Genomic DNA, 13,212 nt, shown 5'->3' with positions numbered 1-13,212 from the left:
ACCCACCGACCATCGGGCGAGGTAATGCTGACTCCTCACCCGGAGTTGGCATCGCGATACGGGGTGGTAGGGTCAGCCACACTGGTAAACGCAGATGGGGGCCGGCTGTTTATACGTGTGTTTAACCCACACAGTACCCCGGCAATGATACGACGACGCACCCCGGTAGCCACCGTACACCCCCTGCATGCTCGCCACTCGAACGACTCGGTGTTCGCACTCTGGGCGGAGGACCCTGGCCGCCCCGAGGACAGCCAGGATCTGGCCTGGCGGGTCGGCCCGACCCCCCGAGCCGAGATTGTTCCCCTGCAGGATGCGTTACATGTGCCTTGGGCAGCCTTACCTAAGGGGGAGGCCGATCAGCTGCGCGGGTTATTGCGGGAGTACGCCGACGTGTTCAGTGAGCACGATTCGGACGTGGGCCGGACCGACCTGGTCAAGCACCAAATTGACACAGGTGCAGCCCGACCCATCAAACTCCCCGCATACCGAGTGGGCGCGCCTGAACGGACCCAGATCAAAGAGGCAGTCACGGATATGCTACGCAATAACATAATCCAGCCCTCCGCGAGCCCTTGGTCTGCCCCGGTGGTACTGGTAACGAAAAAGGACGGATCGACTCGGTTCTGCGTTGATTACCGAAAATTGAACGCAGTCACCCTCGGCGACGCTTTTCCCATCCCACGCATCGACGACACCTTCGACAGTCTCGCAGGAGCGCGGTATTTTTCCACCCTCGATCTGGCGTCCGGTTACTGGCAGGTGGAGATGACGGAGGAGGATCGGCCAAAAACAGCATTCACCACCCCGATGGGCCTGTTTGAGTTTCGAGTGTTGCCGTTCGGACTCACTAACGCGCCCGCGACGTTCCAGCGGTTGATGGAGTTGGTGATGCGGGGCTTGCAGTGGGAACAGTGCCTGATTTACCTGGACGACGTAATAGTGTTCAGTAGGTCGCTGTCCGAACACTGGTCCAGGCTGCGGGAAGTATTCCAGCGACTGCGAGCAGCCCATCTCAAGCTCAAGCCACGCAAGTGTTACATTGCGCAACGCGAGGTGGGGTACCTCGGACACCGAGTCAGCGAGGCAGGGGTGAGCACCGATCCCGAGAAGGTGCGTGCCGTAGTGGATTGGCCGCGGCCGAGGAACCTGACGGAGATCAGGTCATTCTTGGGACTCGCCACTTATTACCGTCGATTTGTAAAGGGATTCAGTGAGATTGCACGCCCCCTCACCCAACTCACCTCCCCTAAGAACCCCTATCAGTGGTCGGAGGCCTGCCAGACGGCTTTCACCACACTCAAAGACCACCTCACCCACACCCCCACCTTGGCTTTCCCAGATTTCACCACCGATTTTATTTTGGACACTGACGCCTGCAGCAGTGGGCTGGGCGCGGTGCTGTCGCAAGTGCAGGGTGGGACGGAGCGGGTCATCGCGTACGCCAGTCGGACCCTGAGCGGGGCCGAACTGAACTATTGTGTAACCCGTCAGGAACTGTATGCTGTAATTTTCGCGTGTAAACAGTTCCGACCGTACTTGTACGGCAGGAAATGTCGTGTGCGCACCGATCATTATGCACTGCAGTTCCTCCTTACATTCAAGGAACCGCGGGGGCAGATGGCTCGATGGCTGGCGCAGCTGCAGGAGTACAACCTGCAGATCGAGTACCGAGCGGGGCGGACACACGCGAACGCGGACGCCTTGTCAAGACGGCCCGCGGTGCGCGCTGAGACGAGGGAGGGAGACGCCTGCCCGTGCTTCACGGGTGGACGCTGCCGCCAGGCAGCAGAACCCAAGGAGCGCGCGGAAACTAAACTCCCCCCCCCGAGAGAGAGTGCAGTGTGCGCCACAGAGACCCTCGCAGGTGGCACTGAGGATCCCGTCGACCGCCCGGCAAGCGCGGGACCCGCGGCTCGGGACCCGATCGGACGGATCCAGGAGGACGTCGGCTGTGCCTTCCCGGGCCTAAACGACGAGCAGCTGAGACAGACCCAGCAGCGAGATCCGGATCTGGCGGCAGTGGAGGCGGCACTGCGGGAGGAAAAGAGCGCCCTACCAGGACCCTGGAGCGGTTTGTATGCCCGGTTGTGTGTACAGAACGGAGTGGTACGGGAGTTAACCGAGGCCGGCCAGCCGGGGTGTATCTGTGTTCCTGCCCAGGTGCGACCCCAGCTGCTACGACTGGTACACGACCACCCGCTCGGGGGCCATGATGGGGAACGGCGCACCCGGGAGACTCTGCGTCGCCAGTATCTCTGGCCTAAATTGGCGCAAGATGTGGCCGCCTGGGTGCAGGGCTGCCGGGCCTGTCAGCAGTGTGGGCAAAAGCCGGCGAGGTACCAGGTACCCCTGAGGCCGTTCCGAGTCAGTCGGACGAATCAGTTGGTCGGAATCGACCTGCAAGGGCCCTTTCCACGATCCCACCGGGGCAACCGATATATTCTTGTAGCGGTGGAGTACTTCACCCGCTACCCCGTGGCGGTGGCTATCCCGGATAAAACAGCCCTCGTAGTGGCCCGGGCCTTCGTGGAAAACTACGTACTTAAGTGCGGGATCCCCGAACGAGTCATTACCGACCAGGGTAGTGAATTCGAGGCCGAACTATTCCAGGCGCTGTGCCGAGAGTTCGGGATCCAGAAGGACCGAACCACGGCATATCACCCCCAGGCGAACGGGATGGTAGAGAGGATGAACCAGACTCTGGCCGGGAAGCTTAAACGCATGGCGGCCGCGAATCAACAGGACTGGGACGAACACCTCCCCTATGCCCTGTTCGCCTACACCACCGCCGTTCACACATCTACAGGACAGACCCCGTTCCTAATGATGTTTGGTCGCGAGTCTCGCCTGCCCGCAGATCTGCTGTTCGGTGTCCCTCCGCCGCAACGGGAGGAAGGGAGCCACCCCGTGGAGCACTTGCTGGAGACCCTGCGAGGGGCCAGGGGCCGAGCCTACCCGCACGGAGAGGCCGCGCACCAGCGGCAAGAGCAGGGCGCCCGACCCCGTATGGAGCCCCCCTTCTACACTGCGGGCTCCGAGGTGTGGCTGTACACTCCCCGCGTCGGTGCCGGACAGGTGGGGAAGCTGACCACCTACTGGCGAGGACCCTGGATTGTGAGACGGCAGATCTCACCATGGACGGTGCTGATTCAGGGAGGAGAGAGGGGCCGGGAGATGGTGGTCAACATCCGCCGACTGAAGCCGTGGCGAGCAGCCCCCGAGGGGGGGAGCCCCGCCGTCCAAGTACCCCGAAACCCCGGGGTCCCCCTACCCCCCGTGCCCGGGGGCCTCGCGCAGTATATGGGCCCCACGGAGCCCCGGGCTCCGAGGGGCCCCGGGCGGGGCCGGGGGCGACGAGGACGGCGACCCTTAAACCCCACCGCCTCTGAGTTTGTTCCCCAGCCCGCAAGTGCCAGAGACCGAGGGGAGCCGTTGGAATGGAGGAGGAGACCACCGCCGGAGCCCCAGGAGACGGAGCCGCCACCCCCGAGGCCAGCCACAAGGGCCGGGCGAATCCCGCGGACCCCGCGGCGATACCTCGTGGGGGCAACCCAGGCGAGGTGCTCCAGTCAACCCGGGACGGGGACTGGCACCCCGGGGGGCTATGTGGTGCCACAGCGACGGGGCCGCTCGGCCGAGCCAGGGAGCCGCCCGGCTTCCACCGCCGCACTGCCCCCCATCACCCCCCCCACATAAACACGCACCCGCACCCACGTAGGGCCTCGTGGTCGGGTCACCTACCCTGAGTTTTCACCCGAGGGCCCCCTAGGGGGGTTACCCCACGGTTTCTCAGGGCCAGGGAATTGGACAGGACCCTTCCCAGGCCAAGTAACACTGCGGCGCCGTGGGCGGATTTGAGATCGCACGACCACGGCGAGCTCAGAGAGCCCCGCAGTTAGAAACGCATACAAACACAAACACGGGTCAGCAAGGCAGATAGCTGGGATCAGGAACCGGGACGACTGATTGGTCGAAAGTTCAAAGGCCGGCGGGATCGCAAAAGAGCGGGAAATCCTAGGCTCAGGATTGGTCGAGAGACCAAGGCGGTCGGGACGGGGGCGCCTAGCCTTTGATGTGAATAGTTTAAAAGAAAACGCAGGGGCAGTAGGGAACTCTCTTCTTCTGGAGTTTGGACACGGGGTCAGCGACGAAGGAGTCATCGGGCGAGCCGCTAGATTGTCTGCAGGACGATCTGAGCGCCGCAAGGTCACCAAGGACTACAGACGGTATCGTGTTGCGCGCCTTACAACACCTCAGAGCGGAGAGTAGGGTCCGTAGGAGAGGGTTAGTTCGGGGTAAGGACGAGTGGGAAAGCGGTTTAGCAGAGAGCTCAGCATAGAAGAGGGCTACACGGCACCAGAGTGTGGGTTAGAAGCGCCTTGCGGGCCCGCACACACACACGGGTGGCTCGGTTGGTTAGCAAGGGCTAATAAAATCTCGAGCGTAGTAACAAAACCGTGTTGTTGGGTGTTTTTGGAACGTGGTATTAGCGTGCACTGCATTCGCGAGTGTGTGGTCGATGTATGCATAAAGGCCGTGGTCTCTGTACGATTGTGCGGGTACGGAGGTGTGTGCGTTAACGCCCGGGGAGAGCACTTTTGTGTGTTGGCGTGACTACGCAGCCGTGTGAGAGGAGAATCGTCCTTGTACGATATTTGGGTTGACGTGCACGCGCGAGTGGGGGAGGGGACGAGTCGTCGTGTCGGCGTGTGCCCCGCTTGCGTGTGCTCGTTACTTGCGTAAGCTCTCGGCGTGCGTAATCGGCGTACTCCAGGTGCGCGATCGTAACGTGAGCGACCAGCGCGGCGCAGAGCGGCGCAAGAGTGGGTGTCGCGTGGGGAGCTGCGTGTGTGTGCGTGCGACCACCCCGTGTGCGATACAGGTGCGCGATCATAACGCGAGTTGAGTTGGAGTGCGCGGAGCGGCGTGTGTGTGTGTGGGCGTGCGTACGTTCGCTCCGTGTGGGTTGCAGGCGCGCGATTAGGACAGGGAGGTATCGTAGTAGGGAGGGGCAGAATACTACTCGGTAATTAGCCATGCCGGCTACGCGGACCCGCGGGGGAGGGGAATCCTCGGGCGATGGTTCCCACGCCACGGGTGAGGAACCTAGCAGCGGGGGGGCGATTGATGATGCTAGCCCGGCCGTTAGCATTATCGAGGGAGGGATCTCGGGGGCTAGCGACCCCCACATAAGCATTGATGTGATGGGAGTAATCGAGCCCGAAAGCAGGGATCACAAACACAGGCGAGGCGGGTGGCAGCTCCCTCACTCGAACGGAGTGCAGAGTAATCTCAGCGACGTCCGAATTATGTGTTGCACCTCTTCATTCCGTCATCATGTTACTGGTGCCAAATATGGAATTTAGTCTAAAAAGGTATTGATTCCAGACAGCTTTACTCAATTTGCCTTCATTCGCTCGTTCTCGCCTTTTCACTTTGTTTTGTAAACATTGCGGTGCACCATCTAAACTTCTCTATTAAAATTAATTTCTATACGTAAATATCGCATTGTTTGCAATGTCTTTCTTACTTTGGGAGAACTAGTTGGTGACGTTCACTCAACTATTGTGTTGGAAGCCGTTTAGCTTCACACGATTATAAAGTTAGTTCATCTTGTTCACTTGAAAACAAGACCTTACACCGATTATTCACTCCACGTGCAATCTTGCAACAGATCGCGTTCCTCTCGCGTTCGCTGCGGGTGTGCCAATATCATTACAGAGTGCTTCGAAGAAGGGTCATTGCCCAAAACGTCGCATATTATACATGTCAAGGAAGTGTTATTGACGACAGTGGAGGGTTTTCTTCGTCACAGAGGTTAAAGGTCTAAGGTTTAAGGCGGAGCCATCGCGGAGGGCAGGGGTGGTCGGTGACGTCACCACGCTTCGGGTATAAAGGCGGCTGCTGCTGCAAAGCTGAGCGCGCAGTCTCTCGCGAGCTTTGTCAGAAGTAGTCGGAATGTCTGGACGCGGTAAAGGCGGTAAGGGGCTCGGCAAGGGAGGCGCAAAACGCCATCGCAAGGTGCTGCGCGACAACATCCAGGGCATCACCAAGCCCGCCATCCGCCGCCTCGCTCGCCGCGGCGGTGTGAAGCGCATCTCGGGCCTCATCTACGAGGAGACCCGCGGCGTCCTGAAGGTCTTCCTTGAGAACGTCATCCGCGACGCCGTCACCTACACGGAGCACGCCAAGCGCAAGACCGTCACCGCCATGGACGTGGTCTACGCCCTCAAGCGCCAGGGCCGCACTCTCTACGGCTTCGGAGGCTGAGCGCCCATCTCTCGCACACTAAGCCAACCCAAAGGCTCTTTTCAGAGCCACCCACCTCTTCGAAACTGCTTGCGCCAGTGTTGCCAAATACTTTCTAAATGGAGCACATGTCCTGGGTTGTTGCGCGCCAATTCCTCGTGAGCGTGGTGGACGTTTGCTTGTTGAGTTGGCGAATCTTCATCTGCTTGCACATGCATGAAAGAAATCAAGGTATTCGCGACACGTCACATTTAACAAGGCGTGATTCTTGAACGCGTTAATACAGTACCCATTTCTGGTATTTCACCGAGCGCTTGTATTTTTCCAAATTGCGTTCATAAAACGCCCGTGCGCCGTATTAGACGAGTGGTGAAACAATCCCTCGTAAGAAACAAAAAAACCCACGCTCAAAACACAATATACTGTATTGGGTATTCTCGTCATCCTTTTTAAAACAAAGGCAATGCCATGGCTGCAATTCACTAATATACATGTTTGGACATTACATTGTGTTATATTTGCAGTAAAAATCGATATTAAAGTGAACATCGCGTCCGCGTTTCTCATTGGACGCTGATGGAGAGGGATGGTACTAAAAGAGCCACTCAGCAGCGCCGCGCACTACGATCCTCTGATTTGCATCTCGCCTCCTATAAAAGGAGCTCAACGCGCGACCGACATCCACATTCGCTTCCCGTCTGTTCTGACCTGAAGCTGCCTACAACGCGTCGACATGCCCGATCCTCCCGCATCAAAGAGCGCTGGGCCGGCCAAGGTTCCTGCTCCCAAGAAGGGCTCCAAGAAGGCTGTGACCAAGGCTACGCGCAAGGATGGCAAGAAGCGACGCCACCGCAGGAAGGAGAGCTACGCCATTTACATCTACAAGGTGATGAAGCAGGTGCACCCCGATACCGGCATCTCGTCCAAGGCAATGAGCATCATGAACTCGTTCGTCAACGACATCTTCGAGCGCATCGCTTCCGAGGCGTCCCGCCTGGCGCACTACAACAAGCGCTCCACCATCACTTCTCGGGAGATCCAGACCGCAGTGCGACTGCTGCTCCCCGGCGAGCTGGCCAAGCACGCCGTGTCGGAGGGCACCAAGGCCGTCACCAAGTACACAAGCTCCAAGTGAAGCCTCGACTCCACCATTAATTACAAAGGCTCTTTTCAGAGCCACCCACCTCAACGAACCTGCTTGTACCAGTCCTAGCAGGAGTACAAAACGAAACTTCCAACAAAGCCCCGGTTCACGCGGGGACATTGTTCGCTCATTGAGTGAAGTGGAGAGATCGAACGCATTTTAACATGTTTCCACGTGAATAAAAGCGATAACAATATTCATGGCACATCATATTCACCAGCAGGCATTTCTTGGACTTGTTTGTCCATTGATTTCATCTGCAGCCCATTCAGATATTACATTGGATGTTTGGCGCCAAAACCTTGCAATGCAATATATTTAATTCGTGGTTGTATTTTCGGGCAGGAACTAACATTTTGCACGTGTACATATATGTAAAAGTAAGCGCCTAGCATGGATGACTCGTGCAGTATAATTGATCATCATCTCAATGCCAAGAGAATATATATCTATTCCTGTGATCACCTCTTTCCGACATTTTTACGTATTACTGTTTCCAATGAAGTGCAGTTTCTTAACACTTTATTTAGATCATGCAGAGCACTGTAAAGTTGTTTTCGGAAAGGTGTTTGCTTGAGAAAATAACATCCGTTAAAGACATCGACGGCGCTCAAAGGGTACTACTGCATCGTGATGCGGCATTCTGAAATGATCCAAACTGTGAACATTTTGTTGATTAAGAAGAGTTGACGACTCGAGATCATTGCACGCTGCCAACCAATCAGCACGCTCCCCTTCTTCGCACGTCACGACTCCGCTGACCAGTGAGCGCGCGCTCTGGGCTACATAAGCCGCCTTCTCCCCGCCTGTGAGAATCTTTGCCCTCACCAAGCCATGGCTCGCACCAAGCAGACGGCTCGCAAGTCCACGGGCGGCAAGGCCCCCCGCAAGCAACTCGCCACCAAGGCGGCCCGAAAGAGCGCTCCGGCCACGGGCGGCGTCAAGAAGCCTCACCGCTACAGGCCCGGCACCGTCGCTCTGCGCGAGATCCGCCGCTACCAGAAGTCCACCGAGCTGCTCATCCGCAAACTGCCCTTCCAGCGCCTCGTCAGGGAGATCGCGCAGGACTTCAAGACCGACCTGCGCTTCCAGAGCTCCGCTGTCATGGCTCTGCAGGAGGCCAGCGAAGCGTACCTTGTCGCGCTCTTCGAGGACACCAACCTGTGCGCCATCCACGCCAAGCGCGTCACCATCATGCCCAAGGACATTCAGCTCGCCCGCCGCATTCGTGGCGAGCGCGCTTGAACGCCCAGCTCGGCCCTCAAAGCACAACACAAAGGCTCTTTTCAGAGCCACCACTTACTCATGAAAACGCTTCCATGTGTGTTCTTCAAAGTTCGGGTGCCGGAAACCTTCGTTTGCTGGTCACGGCTCTCACGAGTCGTCAGGCGTAAGCGACAATGAAGTTCATTTTCTATACCCCGCCGCTCATATTTTTCAACATCACACGTTGGTGTCGTATATAAGCGTTGTGAAACCATGCTTACATAATGTTCAACAAAAGGGTTATTTTGGTGAAATATATTAACTATTAAACCCAAAGAAATTGGTTTATGTTGTTTCAAGCCCGAGCTGATAAGAAGTTCACATTTTGCAAACTAAGAGACTGAATTATTCACGCACATATATTTTTAGGCATTGCCCGAACAGGCGGTTAAAGGAAAATATATATACACCGTATAGGCACGTGGGCGATCAATCACGAGCTCAAGGCTATCACAATGATTTCTTATAACCAATGCGGTCCCTCAAAATGATTATTATAATCAATAATACATTGATATTTGCGGAATCCGCTTATAAGTTTGACTTGCCAGCACGTGCCCATTAATTAACTCTATCATGCTTAAAACTTGAACCTATTAAGTACGTGTATCGCATTGTTTCATTCATAAGATGCGTGCCCGCATTAAAATATATATGGATACAAATAATTAAAGTCAACATCGAATCCTCGCGTCCCGGCTTTTCATTGGTGGCTCAAGGAGAGGGCGGGACTCGACCGAGAGGAGCCAATCAGCAGCGGCGCGCTCTACGATCCTCGTCTCCGCTATAAAAGCCGCTCCGGTGGTGCGTGTTAACGTCACAAGTCGTTCGTACTTTGTCTCCAGTGCGTTTTGCATCCTAGGTCGCTTAACAATGTCTGGACGCGGCAAGACCGGTGGCAAGTCTCGCGCCAAGGCAAAGTCCCGCTCTTCCCGCGCCGGCCTGCAGTTCCCCGTGGGTCGCGTTCACAGGCTGCTCCGCAAGGGCAATTACGCCCAGCGGGTCGGCGCTGGAGCACCCGTCTACCTGGCCGCCGTGCTCGAGTACCTTTCTGCCGAGATCCTCGAGCTGGCTGGCAATGCCGCCCGCGACAACAAGAAGACGAGGATCATCCCCCGACACCTGCAGCTCGCCGTGCGAAACGACGAGGAGCTCAACAAGCTCATGGGCGGCGTGACTATCGCCCAGGGCGGTGTGCTGCCCAACATCCAGGCCGTGCTGCTGCCCAAGAAGACCTCTCAGGCAAAGAAGTGAACGCGCCGCCGCCTCTACCACCACAACAACGGCTCTTTTCAGAGCCACCCACTTACTTGCAAAGAGCTCGGACAGTCGTACACAGGAGTTTTGTTATACTGGTAGGAACGAAGTGGACCAGACCACCAATAGATTAATGTGTCCGTCCGTCAACATCGCCCCCTACTGCAAACATTTGGCATGACCCTACGAAAACCTTGACTCAGTGACGCTATCCTGGCTAAACAAGTGTAACATTCCCTTATAATTCCCTCAGCTTTTAATTAAAACATTTAAATTAATGAGGCTTTCCTGGCTAAACACGTGTAACATTCCCTAATAATTCCCTGAGATAGCTTTTAATTAAAACTTTGAAATTAAATAAAACAACTAACAGCGCCCTAATAATTCCCTGAGATAGCTTTTAATTAAAACTTTGAAATTAAAAAAAAACTCACAGCGCCCTAAAGCCTACAGCTAGGCCTAAAGCCTAGAACCAGGCCTGAAACTCTCCATTCGTGTCGTACCCCCGCGTGTGTGAAAGGGAGTTATGTTTAACAATGTTACATTCCCTCATGTTTTTAAATAGAAACATTTAAATTTAAAGCTTTTACATGAATCATTAAATCATTTAAATTAAAAATTAACTCACAGCGCCCTAAAGCATACAGCTAGGCCTAAAGCCTAGAACTAGGCCTCAATCTCTCCCTTCGTATCGTCCGATTAGGTGTAGCAACATCGCCCCCTACTGCAAACACTTGGCAGGACCCTACAAAAACCTTTTGACTCAGTGGGGCTTTCCTGGCTTAACAAGTGTAATAATACATTATGTTTATATTATTTGGTTATTCGTTCCTACCAGCCCACCCCGCAGGGTCCTGTTTAATAAGGACACCGTCGTCGAGTTGCCCTCGTCCCAAATTGCTCGCAATTAAACGAATGCTCTGCTCATTCCAGATACCCTTTATGTCTAATTTAGGAACGGTATTTGAGCAGCATTCCAACATTGCATCAATCATGGAACATGGTTTAGAATAAATTGGGATGCCTATTGGAAGAAAGAATCGTTTTTATTAAAGAATAAAACTCGCTCTTTTTGAGCGGTCAGAAAAGGGATCAAATGAGCACATCAGCTCAGGGTTGTGGCCGGTGTTAGCTGATAGTAAGCAAAAAAGTACTGGTAAACGCTGGGGATGTCAACACTCGGTAAAGTATAATATTACTTGTCAAATAAGATGGTACAAATATGTGTAGTTAAATATTTTTTACATGGTTAATAACATCTTTCCAATGATTACTCATTCGTGTTACTTAGTGCAGTAAATACGTGTTACTTATTGCAGTAAAAACAACCCATCGGATGAACCATCCTGCGCTCCTAGAATATCAACTCTGTCGGTGCATTAAACGTAAGATTATATATTTTCTTTAAACATTCGACTGCAGAGTCACTTGAGTTGAATTTGAGTGGTGATGATTGTGCACCGTGCCTCGATCTTGTTCAAGGCGCGCGACCCTTCTGCAGTGCGTGAGCTACTCACCTCTTGCCACGTAAAATGTTAAACTTTCTATTTAATGTCGGTTAATTTTGAGTAAATTTCTTCAGTTTGTTGTCCATCTGAAAATCCATATATTTATTCATTTCAAAGTTCGATTAAAACGTCCAGTTAAAAGTTCGGTGACAAGGGACTGTTGACATGGCGCGCAGTCCTCACCATAGCGCGAGAGGAGAAATCGAGAGCGCGCGAGGCAAAACTTAAATAGAAAATATTTCGTTGGAATTAAATATGAGTAGTCTGTTGAAGCATCTTGTCTTGCAAAAAATTCGAGTGCGTTTTAAATAGTGTTCATCAGTAACACTTTTGAAAACCGACAATCGTCATAGCATGCCCTGACCGAACAATGTCTCCCAAATGTTGGTTGTTCACTTGTTTTGAATTATAATTTATATCGTGAGCATTGTCGTATATTGCATAAGTAACGTACATTAAAGAAGTGATCTTCGTGATAATGTATCAACTAGATGCATGTAAGTATGAACGTTACGGGAGTAATCGAGCCCAAAGGCAGGCGTGATAAACACAGTGAGTATGGTGGCAACTCCCTCACCAGAGCTGAGTTCTGGATGATCTCAGCGACGTCCGCATTCAGTACGCCGCTTCTATAATAACCTCGGGCCTGGAGAACACTCGTTTCGAATTCGTGAGAGCGCTGATTTCGATTTCAAAGAGGCGAGGCGATAAAAGCGACGTCTTGAGATGGCGGAAACTGCTCCTGCTCAACCACCAGCTGCGGCTACTTCAGCGCCTAAAAGCCCCAAGAAGAAGCGCGCCGCTCCAAAGGCCAAGAAGGTCGGCCCCAGCATGTCCGAGCTCATCCTCAAGGCTCTGGCCAGCAGCAAGGAGAGGAACGGCGTGTCTCTTCCTGCGCTCAAAAAGTCGCTTGCTGCCGGAGGATACGACGTGGAGAAGAACAATGCCCGCGTGAAGTTGGCCATCAAGAAGCTCGTGGCCAAAGACGCCGTGGCGCAAGTGAAGGGCAGCGGCGCGTCTGGCTCTTTCAAACTCAACAAGGAAAAGGCTGCCGCAAAGGCGAAGCCCAAGTCGTCAACGGCAAAGCCCGCAGCTAAAAAGCCCGCGGCAGCCAAGAAGGTGAAGAAGCCCGCGGCAGCCAAGAAGACCGCGCCCAAGAAGTCTCCCAAGAAAGCAAAGAAGCCCGCGGCTGCCAAGGCGGCCAAGAGCCCCAAAAAGGTGAAGTTGGCTGTTAAGCCCAAGAAGGCGGCGAAGAGCCCAGCCAAGCCCAAGGCTGCGAAGCCCAAGGTCGCTAAGCCCAAGACCGTCAAGGCCAAGGCCGCCAAACCCAAGGTGGCCAAGCCCAAGAAGGCCGCGGCCAAGCCCAAGAAGACTGCGCCAAAGAAGTGAATCCGATCGGACGACGCTCGATTCACTCCACCTCAACGGCTCTTTTCAGAGCCACCCACTTAGTTAAAAAAGTGAACCAGATGCTGCTGCGCTTCCATTAGTTCATCGGTAACACATGACAGTGTATTACGTTGCTGTTGAATGCGTGCCATATTCTGTAAGTCAAACCCATTTACGGCGTGGCGATGGTTGCTCGCCTTGCATCGGCCCTGATCAAGGAGCTCGACGCTTGGTGCAGTTCAATCGTGAGGATTTGTGCAGATTGGATAAGTTACGTACATTCGCCAAATTAACTATAACATTTTACCCACTCGATGTGTTTTAAGCATTGATGTGATGGGAGTAATCGAGCCCGAAAGCAGGGATCACAAACACAGGCGAGGCAGGTGGCAGCTC

General features: G+C 54.2%; 5 protein-coding genes across 5 annotated transcripts; all 5 read left to right on the top strand.

Annotated features, from left to right (window-relative positions):
- The first annotated feature begins 5,934 nt into the window (after positions 1-5,934).
- On the top strand, positions 5,935-6,327 carry LOC144733602 (histone H4). The gene has a single exon (XM_078615621.1). It carries the CDS (start codon positions 5,962-5,964, stop codon positions 6,271-6,273), a length of 312 nt encoding a protein of 103 aa, XP_078471747.1. The 5' UTR covers positions 5,935-5,961; the 3' UTR covers positions 6,274-6,327.
- A 658-nt stretch (positions 6,328-6,985) lies between these two features.
- LOC144733601 (histone H2B type 3-B) lies at positions 6,986-7,432 on the top strand. Its single transcript, XM_078615620.1, has one exon. It carries the CDS (start codon positions 6,986-6,988, stop codon positions 7,385-7,387), a length of 402 nt encoding a protein of 133 aa, XP_078471746.1. The 3' UTR covers positions 7,388-7,432.
- A 782-nt stretch (positions 7,433-8,214) lies between these two features.
- Positions 8,215-8,694, top strand: LOC144733603 (histone H3). Its single transcript, XM_078615622.1, has one exon. The coding sequence runs from the start codon at positions 8,231-8,233 to the stop codon at positions 8,639-8,641; it is 411 nt and encodes a 136-aa protein (XP_078471748.1). The 5' UTR covers positions 8,215-8,230; the 3' UTR covers positions 8,642-8,694.
- Positions 8,695-8,715: 21 nt separating this feature from the next.
- Positions 8,716-9,933, top strand: LOC144733647 (histone H2A-like). Its single transcript, XM_078615672.1, has 2 exons — positions 8,716-8,737; positions 9,456-9,933. Exons 1-2 carry the CDS (start codon positions 8,716-8,718, stop codon positions 9,914-9,916), a joined length of 483 nt encoding a protein of 160 aa, XP_078471798.1. The 3' UTR covers positions 9,917-9,933.
- A 2,159-nt stretch (positions 9,934-12,092) lies between these two features.
- On the top strand, positions 12,093-12,816 carry LOC144733597 (histone H1.2-like). The gene has a single exon (XM_078615616.1). It carries the CDS (start codon positions 12,154-12,156, stop codon positions 12,814-12,816), a length of 663 nt encoding a protein of 220 aa, XP_078471742.1. The 5' UTR covers positions 12,093-12,153.
- Positions 12,817-13,212: the final 396 nt, after the last annotated feature.

This window comes from Lampetra planeri, chromosome 48, assembly GCF_965212315.1.
Source record: "Lampetra planeri chromosome 48, kcLamPlan1.2.h2, whole genome shotgun sequence".
Taxonomy (NCBI): domain Eukaryota; kingdom Metazoa; phylum Chordata; class Hyperoartia; order Petromyzontiformes; family Petromyzontidae; genus Lampetra; species Lampetra planeri.
Note: the sequence above shows the minus strand (reverse complement) of the source record. Positions and strands in the feature narration are given on the sequence as shown.

Bases quoted from the DNA above. Each gene is read 5' to 3' on its own strand.
- LOC144733602 (XM_078615621.1), top strand. From the start codon at position 5,962: ATGTCTGGACGCGGTAAAGGCGGTAAGGGGCTCGGCAAGGGAGGCGCA.
- LOC144733601 (XM_078615620.1), top strand. From the start codon at position 6,986: ATGCCCGATCCTCCCGCATCAAAGAGCGCTGGGCCGGCCAAGGTTCCT.
- LOC144733603 (XM_078615622.1), top strand. From the start codon at position 8,231: ATGGCTCGCACCAAGCAGACGGCTCGCAAGTCCACGGGCGGCAAGGCC.
- LOC144733647 (XM_078615672.1), top strand. From the start codon at position 8,716: ATGTGTGTTCTTCAAAGTTCGG. The intron at 8,738-9,455 runs GTGCCGGAAACC...CCGCTATAAAAG, and splicing joins GTGTGTTCTTCAAAGTTCGG to CCGCTCCGGTGGTGCGTGTT.
- LOC144733597 (XM_078615616.1), top strand. From the start codon at position 12,154: ATGGCGGAAACTGCTCCTGCTCAACCACCAGCTGCGGCTACTTCAGCG.